The 21,449-nt window shown below is 28.6% G+C and overlaps 2 protein-coding genes and 1 long non-coding RNA gene across 4 annotated transcripts; 2 read left to right on the top strand and 1 right to left on the bottom strand.

Moving 5' to 3' along the window:
- Positions 1–1,374: 1,374 nt before the first annotated feature.
- On the top strand, positions 1,375–3,750 carry LOC113370556 (zinc finger protein 76-like). 2 transcript variants are annotated; one of them, XM_026611244.1, is made up of 6 exons: positions 1,375–1,618; positions 1,683–2,238; positions 2,497–2,692; positions 3,010–3,212; positions 3,418–3,525; positions 3,598–3,750. In XM_026611244.1, the coding sequence occupies exons 2-6, from the start codon at positions 1,711–1,713 to the stop codon at positions 3,748–3,750; spliced, it is 1,188 nt and encodes a 395-aa protein (XP_026467029.1). In that variant the 5' UTR covers positions 1,375–1,618; positions 1,683–1,710. The 2 variants fall into 2 exon arrangements, with proteins under 2 accessions (XP_026467029.1, XP_026467028.1); XM_026611243.1 differs by having other exon boundaries at positions 1,375–1,560.
- Positions 3,751–8,313: 4,563 nt separating this feature from the next.
- Positions 8,314–18,508, top strand: LOC113371070 (ionotropic receptor 93a-like). Its single transcript, XM_026611717.1, has 18 exons — positions 8,314–8,413; positions 13,044–13,196; positions 13,872–13,991; positions 14,076–14,204; positions 14,269–14,436; positions 14,508–14,728; positions 15,059–15,226; positions 15,486–15,617; positions 15,693–15,812; positions 15,904–16,010; positions 16,074–16,167; positions 16,258–16,509; positions 16,781–16,943; positions 17,009–17,229; positions 17,305–17,485; positions 17,552–17,630; positions 18,030–18,187; positions 18,411–18,508. The coding sequence occupies exons 1-18, from the start codon at positions 8,314–8,316 to the stop codon at positions 18,506–18,508; spliced, it is 2,664 nt and encodes an 887-aa protein (XP_026467502.1).
- A 436-nt stretch (positions 18,509–18,944) lies between these two features.
- On the bottom strand, positions 18,945–20,971 carry LOC113370522. Its single transcript, XR_003366571.1, has 3 exons — positions 20,838–20,971; positions 19,616–20,166; positions 18,945–19,014 (listed from the first exon to the last, which is right to left on the bottom strand). It is a non-coding gene; the product is annotated as an uncharacterized LOC113370522 (long non-coding RNA).
- Positions 20,972–21,449: the final 478 nt, after the last annotated feature.

Consider the following 21,449-nt stretch of genomic DNA (forward strand, 5'->3'; position numbering starts at 1 on the left):
AATGTACTTGGCGCAAACAATGAGAAGTATCGCCATTTTTCTCAGAAAGTTATTTATCTTGATATTTAACATAAATTGTTTTAACAACATATTTCTTATTTTTCGAACAATTTTTTTGAAGTTTAAAGCATTCTAGAAGAAAGTAAGACTTTATGATTTTATTTAATAGTATATTTGTTTGTTGGTGATTTCCTGAAAAAATTGTATTGCTTTCGAATTGACATCGATATCTGTTGTTGTTATCAAAGAATTAAATGAGAAAGAATTATTTAATTTAATTATTTTATTGTTACATGAATTAAACAATAAAATTTTGATTTATATAATGTTTGTGTATTTGGCATTATATATTCCTAAGAATTCGTTTATATTAACATTGCATTAATATAGAGTATTTTATTAATATTATGTTTACTAAATTACTGTAACTAGTTAGAGTCGAATAGAAATTGTTGTGATGAATTATGTGTATTTAAAACTGTAGTGATGTTTGTTGCTTTATTTGGTTTTATTGATTTGATCTCATATCTTTTATAATGGTAATATCAGGAATAAATAACAAAATATTGTTATTTGCAATTTATTTATACATTTTAGCTTGTGATATTTTTTCTAAAATATAAAAACAGTCTTCTGAAGACAGAAGCAGAGCGATCAGGCCAAATCAGGCAAATAAAACCATATAAGCATATTGGACCAAATAAAATTTTGAAAAGTAGAGCGATAACGAAACCGGCGCCTCAGATTCATCACTAAAAACCAAAAACTTATAAAGAAGGTCTTGGCACTCATCTTTTATCTATGGGTCTTGGTTTCTCTATTCCATACTCTTCTTTTATCTATATATATATATATATATATATATTATATATATATATTATATATATATAAAACTAAACTAAACTAAACTAAACTGGGGTGGGTGCTGTGGGTGATAGATACTATTATATTGTCTAGGTACTTTACTAACAAAAAAACAGACACACAGATATATGTTGCTCAATTTGGTTTAAGTCCACTATAACTTTTATATTTTTTGTAGTAAATAAAACTGATCAAAGGTACCATTAAAATTGAATTGAAAAATTTTAGATTGATTTTTACTTTCTCATGAGCTTACACCGTTAGCTGTTAGCTAGTATAGCTAACGGTGAAAGCTAGGATGACCCTATATTCATAGCTTTGCATAGCTTGTTAAAGTTTAAATTTAAAATTGGCGCTTTTTGTGGGGCTGTTTATTGATCGACAACTCTGAAGTTACACATCTTTATATACTCTTCTTTATCTATGGACACTATATTTTATTTTTAACGAGAAGAACGAAATTAACGAAAAAAAAAAAACGGTTCAATAAACGGTGCTTTATTCGACGGCCATCACCAATAAGTTTTAGGTTATCTGTATGTGTCAAAAATATGGAACAACAATAAATTAAGTTAATTAGCAATTTGAGAGTTTTTCATAATTTTGTTGTATTGTTATAATTTCCATAATTCAATTAGATTATGGAATAAAAATACCTAACGAAAAAATTGTACAATTATTACGGCGTGTTTAGATGTGAGTATCATTGTGAGTGATTTCGCACCTACTTTTATTATTTATTGAATTTGAAAGGGTAATATTCTAAATACGACTGAAGTATTCAATATTATAGTATTTTTTGTTATTTTTTATTCCAGATGAAAAATAAATAATTAATTTTAAACGATGGAAGATAAGTTTGCAAATGTTTCTGAAGCAGACATGGCTACAATTTCAACAGAACCTCCAGTATTGAGACTATTTGTATCTAATGACTCATCAGGCATTGTAACTGATGATTCTAATGATTTTTATATTCTTGAATTCAATGAAGAAAACGCTCTTCTCATGAGCTCGGAAATAGATCAGACCAGCTTTCTAAATGATGTTTCAATTCCCCTGAATGATGATTTTCAAACGTTTAGCAAAAGTAATTTAAGAACGGTGATGCTAGCAGATGGAACCCAGGCATTTTTAGCAGCTGATTCTTTGAATTCTGAAATGCTAGATTTGAATGATACAGAATTGAATTTTATTCAAAACCAAGTGTTAAATGAACAAGTTGTGGGTGATGATTTAGTTTATGAAATTAATGGTTCATCAAGTGAAAGTCCTCCAGTTTCAGCAGAGGTTGAAGAAGAATTGCATGGAAAAAAATATGCTTGCACTTACAAAGGCTGTGAAAGAAGATATACCACAAAACATCACCTAAGGGTAATTTAGAACTTAAGAAATTTTATAATTGCATTTTATCAATATTATAGATTTTAATCCTTGACAATCTTTGTTGTTTTTTTGTTTGTTATTTTTACTTGTATTTAATTCTACCATAATTTTATTGAATTACAATCTTATTGCAACTTCTTTTAAAGAATAATTAATTTAGCTTGTTTAAATAAAATTATTTAACACAAGCTATAACACATGATATAAGTAATATTCAATTTAGGTGGGGTTTTGTTTTTGTTGCAGGTGCATGAAAGAGTTCACACTGGAGAACGACCTTACGTTTGCAAAACCTGCAGTCGATCATTTGCAACAAGTTATTCTCTGAAAACTCATTGCAGAACACATACAGGAGCCAGACCTTTTGAATGCTTTTTTGAAAATTGTAAAAAAGGGTTCAAAACATCTGGAGATTTGCAGAAGCATGTTAGAACTCATACAGGTAGGTATCATTAATTAAGATTTATTAAATAAATATAAAGTAATTTTATTGATTGCTAGTTTTATGACAAAGTTGGAAGCAGTTACTAATTTAAATTAAAATGCTTAAATCACATTAATTAAATAATCATCATAAATTATGATTTCTCAATATATATATACAATGTATGTTATGACATGAATGATTAATTTTTGATAATGAATGATGATTTTTTTTTGTAATGGTTTTTGCTTATGTAGAGCTTGCGTGTATAAATTAACTATTCAGCACGTCCTAATATAATTGCTTTAAAGCATTGATCAAATTTTATATTATAGGTGAAAGACCATTTACTTGTTTAATAGATGGGTGTGATAGAAGCTTTACTACTTCAAATATTATGAAAGTTCATATGCGTACCCACACGGGAGAGCGTCCATATGCATGTAAATATTGTGATAAAAGATTTTCGTCAACAACAAATTATAGGAATCATGAGCGTATTCATACTGGGCTCAAACCTTATGCTTGTGCAGTTGAGGTAACTATAATGCAAGATTGAATGTTGAATTTAGTAGGAGTATACTTGAAGTCTTATTTACACTATTTCATTATCTATTTCTCTAGCTGTTTATGCGAACAATTATAAACTATTGATAGTCCTTTGTCAAAAATTTATAGCATTTGCTTAATTATAGTACGTATTAAATTTATATTTTGATAATGTGTAATTCCAAATATTTTAGTCTTGTGGAAAACGATTTACTGAATATTCATCTTTGTATAAGCATCAGATTGTGCATGAGCCTTCTAAACAGTTTAAGTGCAACATATGCAATCGGGTTTTTAAATTGGTATGTAATAATTTATATTATTTATATTTATACTGTCTAGAAATTAAATTGAGAACTTTCTTTGCTTTTCAGGCACAAACTTTGCAAAATCATTATTTATCAGCACATTCATCAAATGCAAAGAATGAAATGGATATAGTAATAATACCACAAAATAAAATTGAATATAGTAGTGATAGTTTAAATGTTATTGAAAATAACTTGAACTCTTCAATGATTATTTAAAAGGACTGAAAGTTTTCATTTATTATATTTTTTACTATAGCCAATTTTATTAAGTAATTTATTGAACAGTGGATGAAAGATGTATTTTATAAGTATTTAATAAAAAAAAAATTAATTTATTATACAAAGAATTTCTTTCTTTGTTAATCGATGATAACTATAATGATTTATCCAAATTAAAGTATGTGAACATAAAAGGAAAGAGAATAATGAAAAGGTAATATTACTATAATAGAAAGATAATATTACTTTTCAGAAACTGCTGTCAATATGTTGATTTAACAAATTATCTATTTTTTTCACTGTGATTCCAATCAATATGATGTTTTATTTCGTATTATTATTATAGTTATTCTGGGTAAATAATGATATACTTAAAATATCAAAACTTACTTGATCACCAAATTAATAGAATGACAAATTCAATTTGACATCTTATTCTCAAACTGTATATTGTTTTTTTCATTTCGCATAACACATTTATTTAATGATAGTGACAAAAATTATATTTTTTTATCGTTTGAGCAAGTAAATGACAAAGTTCATATTTTTTTAAATCAAAAGTTTAATGTTGTTTTTGAAAATAATTTTATTAGTTGCTTTAAATTGTAAATCAAAGAATTGTTAACATGTATTCTCAATTAAAAATGGATGCATTTGTACGAAGAGCATGTGTCGAGGGTATTAAAAACGTGTTGAGATGCGGACGAAATATGGAATCAATGGGTGAACAATGTAATAATTATATATATATATATATATATATACAATGATAGTAATAAATTTGTTTTTTCATTAGTGATGATTTATAGTGACTTGTTAATTATTGTTACCGTCACGTGTTGGCATAAGTGAAATTTTGAACAAATAAGTTACTTATTCAAAAAATTTGTTCACAGTTATAACATCAAAATCAAATACAGTTTTGAAGAAGTGTTCCCCTTGTTTATTTGCCTTTCAAGAAGTTCAAAACCGCAACGTCGGCAGTAGTCTAGGTCGTTATCGTTCTTACGGCACAATGACGGAACCGGACGAAAATCTCGACAAACCTGGTATAAAACTGAATAATGTCCATGTCAAAACTCCTAAAGAGATAGCCGAGCAAGACATTGCCAAAAAGAACGCTCGTCTCGGCGCAGTCATAGAATACATTCGACTCATGATGACTTCCGATAAACCAATAATTCTTGAAGATCTTAGAGTTGTGAAACTAATACAACTGATTAATGAGGCGCAGATCGATAAAAATGATAGATCTCATACAGGGCCAGGAAGATATCCCGATAGATCTTTTAATTATAAAGATAAAGATGACTTAAGAGATAAAGCTCAACCTATGAGTTCGCCTCAAAGGGGCGAAGATGCCTGTAGTACACCATTGCGAACTGCGGCATCAGCTTGGGGAAGACCATCAGGAAGAAACTTGTCCACTGGAAACATAATTCATTTTAGATCATTTTGTTGTAAGAATAAATTTTAAAATAATTTTCATCAGATGCAAGTCCAAAATGCTTTTCCAAATTTTTGGTAAAATTACCTGTTTTCCGTGACATTATAATGCAATACAAATAATATTGAGAATAAAAATTATTAATTAAAAACATGTTTTTGCACTTGTATTCTGCTTAATTTAGCCTTAAATTGTTTCAGGTTTTATAAATACAAGTAATATTCTAAAAGTAAACGTGCACATACTTATAAATGTTATTATTGTCTTGTGCTTAATATTTTGAGTGAAATTTAATTTGTTGTGAAATGTAAAAGTGTAAAAGTTAAATTAGGCTATTGAAACAATTATTTTTAGCTATTTTTACTAATTTTCGTTGTTCAAACAGCCGCTTCTGGTGAATGTACCGATACAAAGGAAATGATATGCAAAAAATGCACCATGACACCAGGCTTAGTTCGTGCGGTAAACGTCCAGATAAATTGGGAGTTGTTTGCAAGCTATACATATATGAACATTGCAAGTTTTTTCGATCGCAGTGATGTAAGTGTTTAAAAATTATAATTTCTTATTTTTCTCGAATTAAAATATGCATTATTTTTATATTCCTTGCAATAATTTCTGAATTTATTTCCGGTTTTGCTAATGAATTCTTTAATAATTATTTTCAATAGGTTGCTTTACCGGGTTTTTATAGTTATTTCATGTTTATGTCAGAAGATGAAACTCAACATGCAATGACTTTAGTGAATTTTTTGAATGCCAGAGGTGCAACTGTGGAGTTTACTCCAATCAAAACTCCTGAAAATATGAAACTCACAGATGCTGCATCAGCTGTTTCTTTTGCATTAAATTTAGAGCGAGATGTTACCGGTGTAATTATATAATGGAATCTTTTTTTTTTGCTTTCCATCTTAGTCAATAGTATATAATTATTTTTTGTATTGAAAATTTATTTCAGAAAATTATTCATTTGCAAGAAACATCTGATAAGTTAAAAGATGCCCATACTTCAGATTTTATAGTTACAACATACGTATATGAGCAGGTATCAAAATTGAACATTTTTTTGAATTAATTTCTTCCAAAATGTAACAAATATAAAACATAATTTTAATTTCAGTTTGATACAATAAGAGAGATGGAATTGATACTATCGAAATTAAAACTGGTAGACAGTGGTGTTGGAATATACATTATTGATAAAGACTTATTCGACAAATACGAGCCGAAAAGAAGGAAAGCTGGAAAGTAATAACGGAAGTAATAATTTTACAATTATTATTATGATTATATGAAAATAATCATAAGTTTAATTTGCAAGTAATGAAAGTAGTAAGAAATCGTGGTAACTCTCATCAAAAAAACTAGAGAAAAATATCCCTAATGGCCATTAGGTTAAAAATTATTTTTATCACACCGTGATCATTATTGTTTGGTTATTGTGTTTAATTTTGAATATTTTTGAACATTTATAATAAACCTTGCCAAGGCACTTTAGTGCATTTTTTAGAAGAAGGCCTTCCAAAGTCATCAATTTTGAGAATTTTTAATTCATAGTTTAACAATAGTCTTAGTTCTAGGAAACTTGTTGTAGTGGTGTCTTCCTTTTTTAATGTGTTCTTAGAAATGTTATTTACGATCATGGTTTCAAAGTTCAAATGAAAAAAAAATAAAAAAAACTCAACCACCATAACCGAAAAATGGTCACAGTTTGACCAAAGCTTTAAGTTGTACTTAAAACTTTGGTCTTTAAGTACTTTAAATTATTAGCAACCTAACAACCTAAACTTAAATTTAAACCGCATAGGATAAATTTTTTTTCAAGATAGTTACATTCAAACCTATCATCCCCAACAATAGTAAAATTTGTTAATTTATTTATAGCGAAAAACAGCAATGTAGCGGACGCAAAGTGTTAATACCACGTGAAGTACCTTCTGAACTTTTACAGTAACTCGAAATATATGAAAAATATTTGTGTTTGTCTTAATTGTATAAATTTTATTAATATTGTTAGCGTGTATTTGTATATTTATTCGGAAATACGTTAAATTGTACTAATACTTAATCATTGAATCATGTTTTGCTTTAAAGAATAAATGAATTAGTTCTTTGAATTCAAATTTATCAAATAAGTATTGAAGAAAAAAAAGTTTGAGGGCCGGTCCTACCTTGAACGTAATGTATGCAAAAAATGCGGGCGCAAGCCTTAGGGGGCGCCAAAACGATATTCGGATATGAAATTTATAATATAGTTTTTTCAATATCATTCAAAAAATATATAATTTCTTTGCATCTTTTACTAATCTTGGACAATATTTTTCAAACTTCAAGGCAACAATCTGATACACGATGGTAAAGTATAGATGAATACATACAATTAGGTTCTCACAATATCAGCAGAAGTTTACGGTGCAATTTTAGATATTTTAAATAATGAAAAATTAAATTAAAATAATTTGACATGAAGTACCAGTGTTATGTTTAATAATGAAAGGGTAAATTTTTTTTTGTTCTCTATGGTTTGTTCAATAGAATATAAATAGCTCAAAAAAAAATGGCATGTGGACGCTGAGTATCCCAGGACCGGCCCTGTATATATAAATATATATATATATATATATATATATATATATATGATTTATTAATTTCCAATCATCACGCAGGCTCCCTATTTCCGACAACGCTTCTTTATTTTATGAGAGACTTACGTCATTCCTGACTCTATTGAACAATTTTCAATAGATTATCAGTTTTATTATGATATGTGTTTTATCGCGGCAGATGTGGCCTAGTGATCCACATTCTTGTGGCCTATATATTGCACTGATTGATTCCAAAACTCCATTAAATTTGCACGAGCGCCGCAAGCTGACCTTTTTTCCAACCCTCAGCGAGAAAATGCCATGGTTATGCCGAGACTGTTTGAATTCTCGTCCGGTAGTCACATCACAAATTCAATCAGAAACGCACCTGCACATTTCGTTATGAAATTCATAATTGCAGGTGTTGGATTATTAATAATAAAGTTACAAATAATAACGTTAAAAAGTCTGGTGCGATACATCGCTCGACGACATGTGTGTTATTTGACATCCGTCGTTTAAACTAACATGTTGGTACATGGTGTTGCATTTGTTCAATTGTGTTTGATATTGATACGGAACCCTGTATATGGATTGGATTCGCTCATATCTAGCAACGCCACAATGGGTGAGTCTATAAATTTTATTTAAAAATTTATATTTGCTACCTATTTAACATAAATACTAACTGCTGCATGTTGTACAGTTGTCTAGACTTATAGTTCATGTTATTTTTAACTTCCCGTAGGGTAAGTTATTGTACTGGGCCGAAAATCAAAATTGAAAATTGTTACATTTCTCGACGTTTTGAAGGTTTCTGAACGTTTTGGCATACCTCAGAAAATGGATGTGTGTGTGTGTGTGTATGTATGTATGGATACAAATTTTCAGTCACGTTTGTGGGCGCACGGATAAACCGTTTTGAATGGTTCAAAAAACATTCGATTCCTATTGATAGGGGAAAGAGCTGATTAGTTTTTGGCGCAAGCAGGTCCAGCCGTTTCGGAGATACGGAGCAAAGAATGCAGAAAATATAAATCGACTTTTTGAGAGAACGGAGTATCCGATTTGAATGATATAAAAAACATTCAATTAGTAATTATTGGGAGAAGTGTTTATGAGTTTTTGGTAAAGGCAGGCCCAGCCATTTCGAAGATACTGAGCTAAATATATAAAAAATGGCAATTTTTGAGAGAACTAAGCGTCCGATTTAAATGATTTTAAGAACTTTCTGCTTCTCTTAACAAAATAATTGATTTTGGATTTTTTTTTAGTTTTTCAGCGAAAATAATTCAGATATTATTTTTATTCTGACTAAAGTTCTAATATAACTTAAACAAATAATTTTAAATTTGCAATTTAGTTTAGATAATTTTTATAAATATTAGACAATGTTACAATATTTATAATAATCTATTTGAAAACATTCAGTATTCCTTGAACATTTCGTTACGGTACGGAAAGTTCCAGCAATTTGCCTTAAGGCACGATGCTATACACCCCACTAGTCATTATATATTTTATGCAAAACTTAAAATTAAATTAAGTTTATCAAACAATGTTTTATAATTACTCGGCATTTAGAATATGCTAGTATTCATATTTCGGTTATTTTATTATTTCATTTCAATCATTCGTTCATTTAGTAAAGGTCGTTTCACAGCCCAATTATAGAAACCACGTTAATGATAGTAAACAATAAATACTCCAATTACTATTTTTATCTTAAAGTATATTTGCGAGGGTATTTTATAAGCTTTCAATTTTTGAATATTTTGTTATATTCGTATAATTTATAGATAACTATTTTTTTGTATTATAATTGTAGAACAATTTAACCACAAATATCACTTTTTACTGAAACACTTTATTGCTACCAATGTAATTTAACAAACAAAATGTTATGATTGATATTTTAGTGATGAGACAATAAATATGTATTACAAATAAACTCATACCATATAACTTTCATTACGATTATATTGGAAAAACATAATTCAAAGAAATATGATTCATCAAATTACGAGAAACTACTTATTGATTGATAATTGCGAATTGACCTTAATATTTCTTATTATTTAAGCTTAATAAAATAATACACCAATTTAATAAAATCGTAATTGATTTTTTTTAATTACTTTTGACACGAATGAATTTTCACTGCGTTTAATTTTGAATTTATATTTTACTACAGGTTTAGGGTAAAAAAATAAATGCGACAAATTTCAACGACTAGATGTGTTGAATTGTTCAAAATACGCGGCTGTTGGTTCGTTTGTAAAAACTACTTTATCCATATATTCCTTCCTCGATTTTTGTTCTTGATTCAATCGTTCATTTTCTTCACGAACCGCCCTTTCGTATTCCTTCTGTTCTCTCTCTTGCTGACGTTCTTTGAGAACTGCTTGCTTGGAAATTCTCAAAGCTAAAGTGTCCCAATCCTTCTTGTATTGAGCTTCCATAACTTGCTTAATTCGGTTATCTTCAATCTGCCTGCGTTGTTCAGCTTTTATTTCGTCCTTTTCACGTTGGGTCATTCCTTTGTACATGTAGCCAATTTTCCTATGTTCGCCCATACTGCTTTGGGCCTGGCTGGCTTCCTCGCACAACATCGGGCTGGTAACATTATTGTAAATCTCTGCCAAATTATCTTCTTCTTCTTGCTTGGCACGTATGATTCTTTCAGTTTCTTGCTCTGCAGCTAAGGCAGCATTGTATTGTGCAGTTGCTTCCATTAATTTTCTCCTGCATTCTTGTTCCATCATATCTAGTTCGACAGCGCGATTGTCTCGAGCTACTATTGCAGCCTGATATGCTTCTTCCGCGGTTTTGCGATTCTTTTCAGCATTTTCCCGTTCTTGCATTTGTTGTCCAAGCCAAGCGTGCAGCTGCTCCTTCTGGATCTTAGCACGTGCTTCGCCGAATAAATCTTCTCCTAAAAAGATAAAAGAAAATTTATTTTTGAAACTTTTAAGCTTTGATATGACTTTCACAGTAATAAAGCATTTTTACACATATAAACACTTGTACACACCTATTTATTTATATAATTACCTTCAAATTTCTGAATAGACGATGGACCCATTCTTGGATCATCGTCATTTAATCTAATTGGCAACGATTTTTTCATCCCATCTGGGTCATACAAATCAAATTCTCTTCTATCCTCAGGACGCTGAAATACTTTTCGAAATTCATTAATTTCCATTTCTATACGCTTTTTTGCTTCTCTTTCTCTCCTTTCTGTAACAATAAGTTAAACACAAATTGATTATTATTGTAGCTATATTTATTTTGAAAATTATATAAATTTTTCAGAATATGGAATGAATGTGGAATCTTCTATCGATAAATTGTTATAGTGACGAAATAAATTGTTATATGTGAGTACAACCGGTTCAAAAAGAATCTCTTTAAAATTCAATCCATTGAAGAAGAATTTATTTAAATTATAAAAATCTAAACTAAATTTATAAAAGATTAGAAATCTCAATCTTGATATTTAACTTATTTAACTATTGCTACTATTGCATATTAAAATCTAATAGTCAATCATTTAATCGATTGTTGCAATTATTACAATACATTACTGCAGTAATTTGTTTGATTAATGCTCAATTTTTGTATCGCGATAAATTATTTCTATAAGGTTTAGCGAGTTTTATTGACTTTGGAGTGAATTATTAACATATGAAGCAGACAAATACTATTCTAATAAGAATATTTTTGAAGATTTTTTCAATTAGTATCTGTTCATATTATGGATGTTAAGCAGTTGTTAGGCTATCTTAGCGGATTATTTAGAAGACTACCCAGTAGTTGTCCTATAGTAGTTGTGACATATTATGACTCTATTTAGTAGTATTTTTTGATTCTCACTTGAGTATATATTTGAGGTCTAACAGAAAATTTATATCATCCTGCCTGATATAGGATTGAACTCAGTTAATAGATAATACACGAATATTTATAACACTAAACCAAATATTTCTACATCCTGCAAAAACTAATAAAAATAATTTCTGAAAACTTCATCCGTCCAATGACTAATTTAATTATTCATTACCCATTTCATTGGCTAATTCCAGCGTCCTACATTGTTGTTTATAAAAAGCTTCCTCTTGGGCCCTTTCTTGTGTCCTTCGATCATGATTTTCCTTGATCTGCTTTTCCAAAGCGCAATAATCGACACCTATCAGACGGGCTCTGGCATTGAATATTCTTTTTTTGCGTTCGGCTTCAATTTGCCGCTTTCGTTCTATTTTTGCCGCTTCCTTGCGGTCTTGTTCTGTCATCAATTGAAATTTCAGCATCTTGATTTAAAAAAATATACTTTCCAAAAAAATTATTAAAATATTTTTATAAGTTGCACGTTTAGAAAACAAATGAAAATATTAAATCAATGCTGTCGTCAGGGGAACATATGACAATTGTTTTTACCGCAACCATGGAAACAAGTTTGAGGCGTTATGAAAACCGACATAAAACAAAATTTATTATTGATAATTGAAAATCCGTTATAAATAATTCTTTCACTTGATTAATGTTATACGTATAGCATATATTATTAATAGCGTTTTGATTTATTATATTAAATTAAGTAGAAAATGTATTATGTAAAAAATATTGATGTACCAAATTTTAACTCTTCTTATTTTAAACCCAAAAAAAGCGTTATTATATTGTATCTACTATTTATTTGGTGCTTTATAATATACATAACTTTATGATAATACTTCGTTATATTCACGAAGTTTTTTAAATTACATTATTTATGTTTCACTTTGGCAGCCAGGAGAATGAATTTAATCGCAATTTGTTAAAAAACATATGCTTAACTTAATGTAAACATATGGTGAGTTTGTAATATTATAAATCAAGCACCTTATGAAAAAATTTAACAAAAACATCATATAAAATATGGCAAAGTTAAATTACATTACATTAAATTTATTTATTCGTTTAATAAGTACGCATTATCACTATTTATTTGAATTTGTTTATGGCATAATGTCGTACTCTATTAATTTGCTTATTTTAATACATAAAAGTTATATATTTACTATAAATTATGCATTTAAAGCTTATTCTTACTTTTTTCTATTTCATCAGCCAATTCAGTTTATTCAATTCCATTAAACATAATCTAGTTTTCTGCCAATTTACATAAATTGATGTATTAATTATATCTAAAAAATTAATCCAAATAAATATTAAAATATTTTTTATGCTTTAATAGCTTATTATTTATTTCACAGCTATAATATTGGATTGGGAATATTTGGGAGACTCATATGAAGATATTTTATCTACAATGAAAGCTATTGCGGAACAAGTATTGAGAGAAGAAATGAAAAACGGCGGATTAAATATTCAATATTTTTCTTGGAGTAACATCAACTTGAAAAGAGGTATATAAATTTTTTTTTCATACAAATTATTTTTTTAATTTCGGAGCAAATAGATAATTTATATAGATTAAATTTATAAAGACCGGTTTATTTTCAGTTTTAAACAGTTTATTTCATTTTAAAATTAAGTTAGAATTTCATTGCTTATCAATTGAATTGTAAAGGCTTCTCGATTGAAGTTTATTGTGTTTCATGATGTTACTATACTACTACTACTGGGGGTGATTAAATATGTAAGGGTAGTAACCTGAAAACCTAGATAGCGCATTCAAGGTTCCAAGGTCAGGTTTAGATTGCATGAACTCGTTTCTTCGAGCTTTGTATTTCTGTATACTTTTAAAATTCACTAAAATGTCCATGGGATTTGCTAATGATTATAGAATAAATGTTGTAAATCATCAACTAGTATTAATCTTTTACCAATATATTACAATTGTAAATTTATTTTGAAGGTGATTAATTATTAGTTCAACAATTAATTAAGTTATAAAATTACAATTATATAGTATACGAGTATATACTACACTTTTTATATATTAATAAATCATTTTGTAAGTTTATGCGAAAATTTCATATAATCATAATGATATATACTCCTATCAGTAATTAAAATAATTTTGAATTATTTTACTAATTATAAAATATTTTTATTAATTACATTATTTTGTACAATAGGTTTCACAGCTATACTTAGCATGGCCAACTGCCATAATACTAAACTCTTGCATGCTGCTGCAGCAGAAGAAGAAATTTTAGTTATGGCGATAACAGATGCAGATTGTGCCAGACCTCCAGGTTATAAATAATTATATAATATCAGTATATTAAACTCTGTTTTAAATAATTTACAAATATCTAATCATACGTCATTTTGTACAGGTGATTTTGGTGTATTATCAGTACCCTTGTTGGAGCCTGGATTTGAGATGGCACAGATTCTTCTAGATATGCGAAGTGGAAAAGGTCTTGACTGGAAGTCTGCAAATATAATACATGATGATACTTTGAGTAAGCAATATAATAATTAAAACAAAAATATTAATTGATTATAATGTACTTTAATATTGTTCAGATCGTGATATGGTAAGTCGTGTAGTAACAGCTTTATCATCTGAATTACCGGATGAAACTACTGCTCCTACCGCAGTTTCTATTTTTACTATGAGGGCTGAAAAACACGAAAAAGAACGCAGAGAGGCTATAATTGAACTATTAGCAAATCTACCAATGGGACGTATCGGTAAATCATACATCCGCCATACCACAAAAAATTGGATACAGAACATTACTCAATTTTGTTTTAAATTGTAGGAAAGACGTTTCTTGTTATTATTGGTCGCCAGCAATTGGAATCATTTATGGATATTGCTGCAGAGTTGAGAATTGTTAACACTTTGACGCAATGGTTGTACGTTGTTGCAGATAGTGATGCCATTCGCGATCCTGTTTTAAAGTTCAGCAAACGTATAGGAGAGGGTTTTAATATTGCTTTTGTTAGTAATTTTAGCAGACCTTCCAGACAAGAATGCCAGGTTAGAATATACTAAATTTTACTAATTCACTGCGATATTTATTGTATTGCTGATATGCTTTACTTAGATTGTCTTCCTTTATCGTCGTTCTGAATGATGAAGCATTCCGGCACACAACAATTTTATTTATTGGTGAATTTTATTTTAATTATTTTTTAATTTATTTTTATTATATTAATTTTATTTTACATTAATTGCATGTTATGAATTTTCCTCATAATTAATCCTTACCATCCTTAAAAGGTAAAATTTGGTATATTTTAAATATTACTAATACCGTAATGATAACAATGTTTCATCCTTTATAATCAAAATATATTGTTTATACAGATGGGTAGAGAATGTTATATGCGTGAATATTTTCGTGGATTTATTCATGCTTTGGATAAATGCATTGCTGAAGAACGAGAGTTGTATAACCAGGTATCAGACGAAGAATGGGAATCAATTAGGCCCAACAGACGCGAAAGAAGAGATGCTCTTCTTAAGCATATGAAGGTAACTATTTCCAACAATTATATTATACATAGATTAAACACGAATCTTAAATACCATACAAATCCAAGAACTTTATAATAATGGTTAGGTTCCGACGGTATGTTTAGTGCAATATTTACATCAGGCATCAATATATTAATAGTTTGGCAATTACCGGTCATGAAATACCGATTCTTAATAAAATGTCTTCTGACCAAGAATGCTACTAACTCATGACATAATTACTGATATAGTGAAAAAATTTATTTATTTATTTTAGAAATTCATTAAACAAAAGAGTGAATGTGGAAACTGCACCAGGTGGATGCTCCGGTCTTCGGAAACTTGGGGTCGCGCTTACATTTTAGATGATACTGAAGTCTCTGATTCTCTTATGAACGTAATTAGTATTATAATTTTTTTATAATGACTTATTGCATTTTATACCCAGTAATTATATATTTTTTGTATTTTTGTATTTTGAAACATTCAATTAATACAGGCAGGTTTTTGGCGACCTACCGATGGGTTATCAATGACTGATTATTTATTTCCTCATATAATGAATGGTTTTCGGGGAAAAGTAATGCCTATTGTCACATATCACGTGAGTAATGAATAAAAACATGTAAACTTTAATTTTAAAATATTTAATTTATTATTTGTTTAAAACATATTAATGATCAACTTTTTTTTAGAACCCACCATGGCAAATAATAGCTTATAATGAATCCGGAGTACCCGCACAATATAAAGGTGTCGTGTTTGATATAATGGATCAATTGTCAATTAATTTAAATTTCAGGTTGGTATAAACCAAAAAATTATAAAATATAAATATTATTCTAAATTTGTTTTTAAATTTTAGTTACAGTGTTACGATTGTTCCAGTTGATAAAAAGAACGACACAAAAGACAAAGATAAAGATAAACAATTTGGGCCTAAGGAAGCACATGCAAATGTAATCGCCCATGGAAATGTTCAAGATTTTTAAATAAATAATCGTAAATTTTTAAATGAACGTAAATAATAACTTTATTTTTTTATGTAGGTTACTAATGCTACTTCAGCCCTCGGTCTGCCGCAAGAGTTCCCAACCTACCAACTCCCACCAAGCCTTCTGAAGGTCGTGAAATCAAATAGAGTTTTATTGGGAGCAGCAGCTACAACAATTGATGAAAAGAAAAAGGCAATGGGTGTCAATTTCACAATGCCAATTAGTGTGCAACCTTACTCATTTTTAGTGTCTAGACCAGGAGAGTTATCCAGGGCGCTGCTCTTTATGCTTCCATTTACATATGATGTAAGAAGTGATATATATATATATATATATATATATATATATATATATATATATATATATGATTTTATTAGATCAAACTTATATTAATATATTTTTGTAAAATAAACAATAGTATGTACTTAAAAATCTTAGCATAGTATTTCAAATTATTATTCGATCTTCGCTGAGCTTACCATATTATTTAAAATATTTACTATATATATTATATAGTTTTTAATACATAAAGTCATTGGAACTTCAACATTCATATTTGATATATTTCCGTTTACAGACGTGGCTGTGTCTTGGATTTTCCGTTATAGTAATGGGACCCTTATTGTATATAATGCATAGATTTAGTCCATTTTATGAATATTATGGAGTAGCCAGACAAGGAGGATTAAAATCCATGCAAAATTGCTTGTGGTATATGTATGGCGCTCTACTTCAACAAGGTTTAATACTATAAAATAAATAGGTTTAATAATATAAAAATAAATTTTATATTATTTGTTCTCAGGTGGTATGCATCTTCCTGAAGCAGACAGCGCAAGACTCATTATTGGTACTTGGTGGCTGGTGGTATTGGTAGTAATTACAACTTATTGTGGTAATCTTGTTGCATTTTTAACGTTTCCTAAAATTGATATTGCCATCACGTCGGTGGAACAATTGATAAAAAACAAAGAAACCGTATCGTGGACTATTAGAAAAGGCACATACTTAGAATATCACCTCAAAGTAAGGAAATAATTTATATAATATTTATTAATTGTAAAATCTGGTACGGTACACACAATTTACCATAAATTTTAGACAACAGATCAACAAAAATATACAGATCTACGGCGTGATGCCCAGTTTGCTGATTCCGAAAACGAGGACATGATTGAGATGGTCCGCCAAGGAAAACATGTATTTGTTGATTGGAAGATAAATTTGCAATACATAATGAAAAAAGAATTTCTTCAAACCGATGGTTGCGACTTTGCTTTATGTAATATTTTATCTTATATTGCACATTTTTTTAAATATATTGTCAACCGATGCATTTTTGTTTTAGCGTCTGAAGAATTTATAGATGAGCGGATAGGTATGCTCATAAACAAAGATAGTCCATATCTTCCAGTAATAAACCAAGAGTAAGTTTAATAAAAACATAAAATTTAATATTAATAATGTTATGCATGACTTGTAGTTTTATCTTACTAATATAAATTCAAAATGTCATTGGTAAGTTGATATATTTGAAACGTGAGTTGATTTGATTTGCATTAACTAATATAATAATTATACAAATTTGAATATGGTTGGTGCATACTGACAAAGGATTCTAAAAGTATTTTGAAATTTTGCTGTACAAATATCATTAAGGTAAAAAATTCAATATATTTCAGTCTCAATGTTCTGAAAATTTTTGGGTTTTTGAAGATTCAGAAGAAATTGATCCGTGACGTTTAATTTTACTAAATATATATTGATTTCATTTTATTATTTTTTGATTTTCGTTTTGTGACAATTACCATATTTTTATTTCAAAGATTGAAAAGGATGCACCAGATGGGCCTGATACAGAAATGGCTTGCTTCTTACCTCCCAAAGAAAGATCGTTGCTGGAATAGTGGTAAATCATCAGAAGTCCAAAATCATACTGTTAACATGGACGATATGCAGGGCTCATTTTTTGTACTTTTTCTTGGTAAGACTTTAGTAATAATTATGGAATAAAATAAAAATAGGTTTATTTAAATATATCTGTTTGCGCTTTCAGTATAGATTCTACAATACCTCATAAATAATAGAAATGAAAATTACTACCTCTCAATTCAAAAGCTTATGTTTCTGTTCTTGAATATATACGAGTATTATAAAATTTATTAATTTATTACCTGCTGTATATTCTAGAATTTTTATTATTGCAGGATTTTTACTAGCTGGTTTTGTGATATCTGCTGAATTTCTATATCACAAGAGAAAAACAAAAAAAGAAAAAGCAATTATAAAACCTTTTGTGCCATAATATGTCAGTATATAACTTAAGTATTTAAGTGTATATTTAAAGATAATTTATATAGTTGATACACTGCACTGTAGATTTTATAGTTTTATAGTTTAGATCAATATATACGGATATTTAGATATAAATTCATATTTTAAAACACCGGTTTGGTCAATATTAGAAATAAAATGCTGAATATTATCGATCTGCTCTCCCAGATCGATTATATTTTGCAACTTTAAATAAAGTACCAAAAATTTGAATAACCATTTATACATTTTAGTTATGCATGAACTCTCGCATTTATGCCAATGTAAAGATAATTATAATACGTATATTCGCATAAGATCTATAACAAATTAGTCCATTAATTGTTTCGATAAAACTTTGAATAAAGACATATTTTATGATTAAAGGATAATTTATTAGATATTAGTTATTATTAGTACATTAAAGCGTTGCCGTCTCTGTTTTGTTCCAATTTATTTGAGTATTGTATTTAGGTCCAAGGTAGAATCATGTTAGTCCTGCAAAAATAAGATTGGCATTATTTTTGGGCATGGTTTATATTTTTTAAAATTATATAACAATAATATCATTTTTATAAAGTATAGGTAATATGAAATCAGATAAAGAAATATGTGATGCTAACAAAACCACGTTTCCTAACCAGTAGTATTCGACTTTGTACATTTGTTTGAGGATAACCAGTTTATATTTTATGATTCGACTAATTATTATAAAGTATTCTGAATATATTATATTTTCTGTATAATATGAATAATACATTACGTTTGCAGTGCAGTTAATTATTTGCGACTATCTCACAGACTATGAGATTTATGTTGCAAAAAATTTCTATCAACATAAAGAATTTAAATATTATGCTTTATTTAAATAAATTTCTTAAGTCATTATAAATAGCAAAACAAATAACTCAATAATGAAATATAAGAGTTTTTTAATAGATTTTTATAAAATATTTCCAGTTTCTAATAATATGTTTTATTATACATATAACTTTATATTTGAGATTACAACTTCGCACAATTGAATCAAAGAAATATTAGATAAATCCATTATTTGCTGATATTGATTAGAAATAATATATTGAAATCCACAATTTACCTTTTGTTAGTATGCTAGTATTTTATAAAACAAAATTATTATTCCATATAAAATTTTATGTTTTCAACAGAAGTGCATGCTGGCAAAAGTTTCCCTGTCTTTGAAAACAGGACCCCAGGCTCCATATTTAGCTTTCTGCTCCTGCTCCTTCCTGGCCTGCTGCCTTTTCTCCTCCTCGCGTTTTTGCACAGCGTCGAATCCACTCTTCTTGTGAGAGTTGTCAATAGACAAGGACTTGGTTGCCAGGTATTTCTCGCCTTGGACCATCTTGATTTATTTCCTTTTTCTTTTTTGAGAACAAAACGTAATTTCGTGCAAAGTTCGGTGGTTTTTGGGTGCTACTTTGAATTAATTTTATCACGATTTATTATGTACCAGTGCTGTCTAAATCAATTCAGGTATCCGGGTCGTCGTTAGTTAAATTTCAGACCGTTTTTCAGAATTTATCAAGCTATGGAACGTGCTGGATGTGTGTGAGGACGTAGATTTCGAGGTGGTTGCCTGTGTTTCCTTTACAGTGTTTTCGGCGGGTGCATTGACTTTTAGACAAACTGTAATAAAAATTTAATATATAAATAATTTGATTTTGAGTGCACGTTGCAATTATTAGCAATATTTTCTTTTTAAAAGGACGCTAGTGTGAACGATCACAATTTTGCATATTTGTTAGCAGTTTTGTTTATTAATTTTCTAATAATATAATAGTACTTATTTTTGTATCGTTATAAATAATAATTAATAATGTAATAATAATAATTGGTTAAAAAATATTACAATTCATAAATAATATAAATTGGGTCTATTCATGTCGAACATATGTCGAATCATTATATATAATTACACGTTTATGCAATGAAACCACGAATTAGACAAACTAATTAGATTTTTATAATCGAACAAAAATTGTAATTCAAGGCCTAATAACAAAAACATTATCATTTAACATAAAACTTTTTCACATATTTGTTTACGTAGTCGCATAACAAATTCCCTATTTATATGTCAAATCCAGTTTTGAACATATACTACAGTAAAAGCGTCTATGTGTAAAGAATTTTACAAATACATTCGAAACACAGGTTTTATATGCATATACATATATTTCATAAAAGTAATATTTGTGAAACGACAAACAACATTTGCGATGATTGGCTAACTGGATTGAGTTTTTATTAGAAAGCAGTATCAAAATATACAAAAAGTATAGTTTTTATGTACTCACCAGGGGTTGTAATTGGTCCTAAGAAATCCCAAAGTTTCCCTATTCATTGACACATACAATATGATTTAAACTTTAAAATAAAAATGATTCAATTAAGACTATTTGCTTTGAATTTCGCGCTAAGTCGCTACACTTTCAGTGTTGCAAACAAACTGTGCTAAACGCTCGATCGCTCTCCGTTTATATTCTCCCACTACGACATTCGATCAGAACTTGTCGATCAGGAACTATCAGTAGCGTCCATTTATTAATTTATTATTATTACTTCTAATTATTTACAATTTCGAGAACCGATATTGGTAAATTTATCTAATGTCGTATTCAAATTAAAAAACAAATCGGTATTCACTTACTCTTTCAGATCCTATCTTTCCACAAACAGAAAATGTTAGCACAGTTTGAATTTTTTTACGTTAAATCTGTATTGGTTTTTCAATTTAAAAATTGCATGTAAAATAACCTGCCACGTGTAAATTAAGTTGAAAAAAGTATTAAAAAAGTTATATATATTAGCCTTATGTATTAGCATTACAGGTGGAAAAACAAACAGTTATCTCATCTCTGTGTGATGAATTTTATTACTAAGCCGCTGATATTGTATAAAACAGTTGC

Source organism: Ctenocephalides felis, unplaced genomic scaffold (assembly GCF_003426905.1).
Source record: "Ctenocephalides felis isolate EL2017-DRISC unplaced genomic scaffold, ASM342690v1 CF-g0.4_SCAFFOLD_01492, whole genome shotgun sequence".
In the NCBI taxonomy this organism is placed as follows: domain Eukaryota; kingdom Metazoa; phylum Arthropoda; class Insecta; order Siphonaptera; family Pulicidae; genus Ctenocephalides; species Ctenocephalides felis.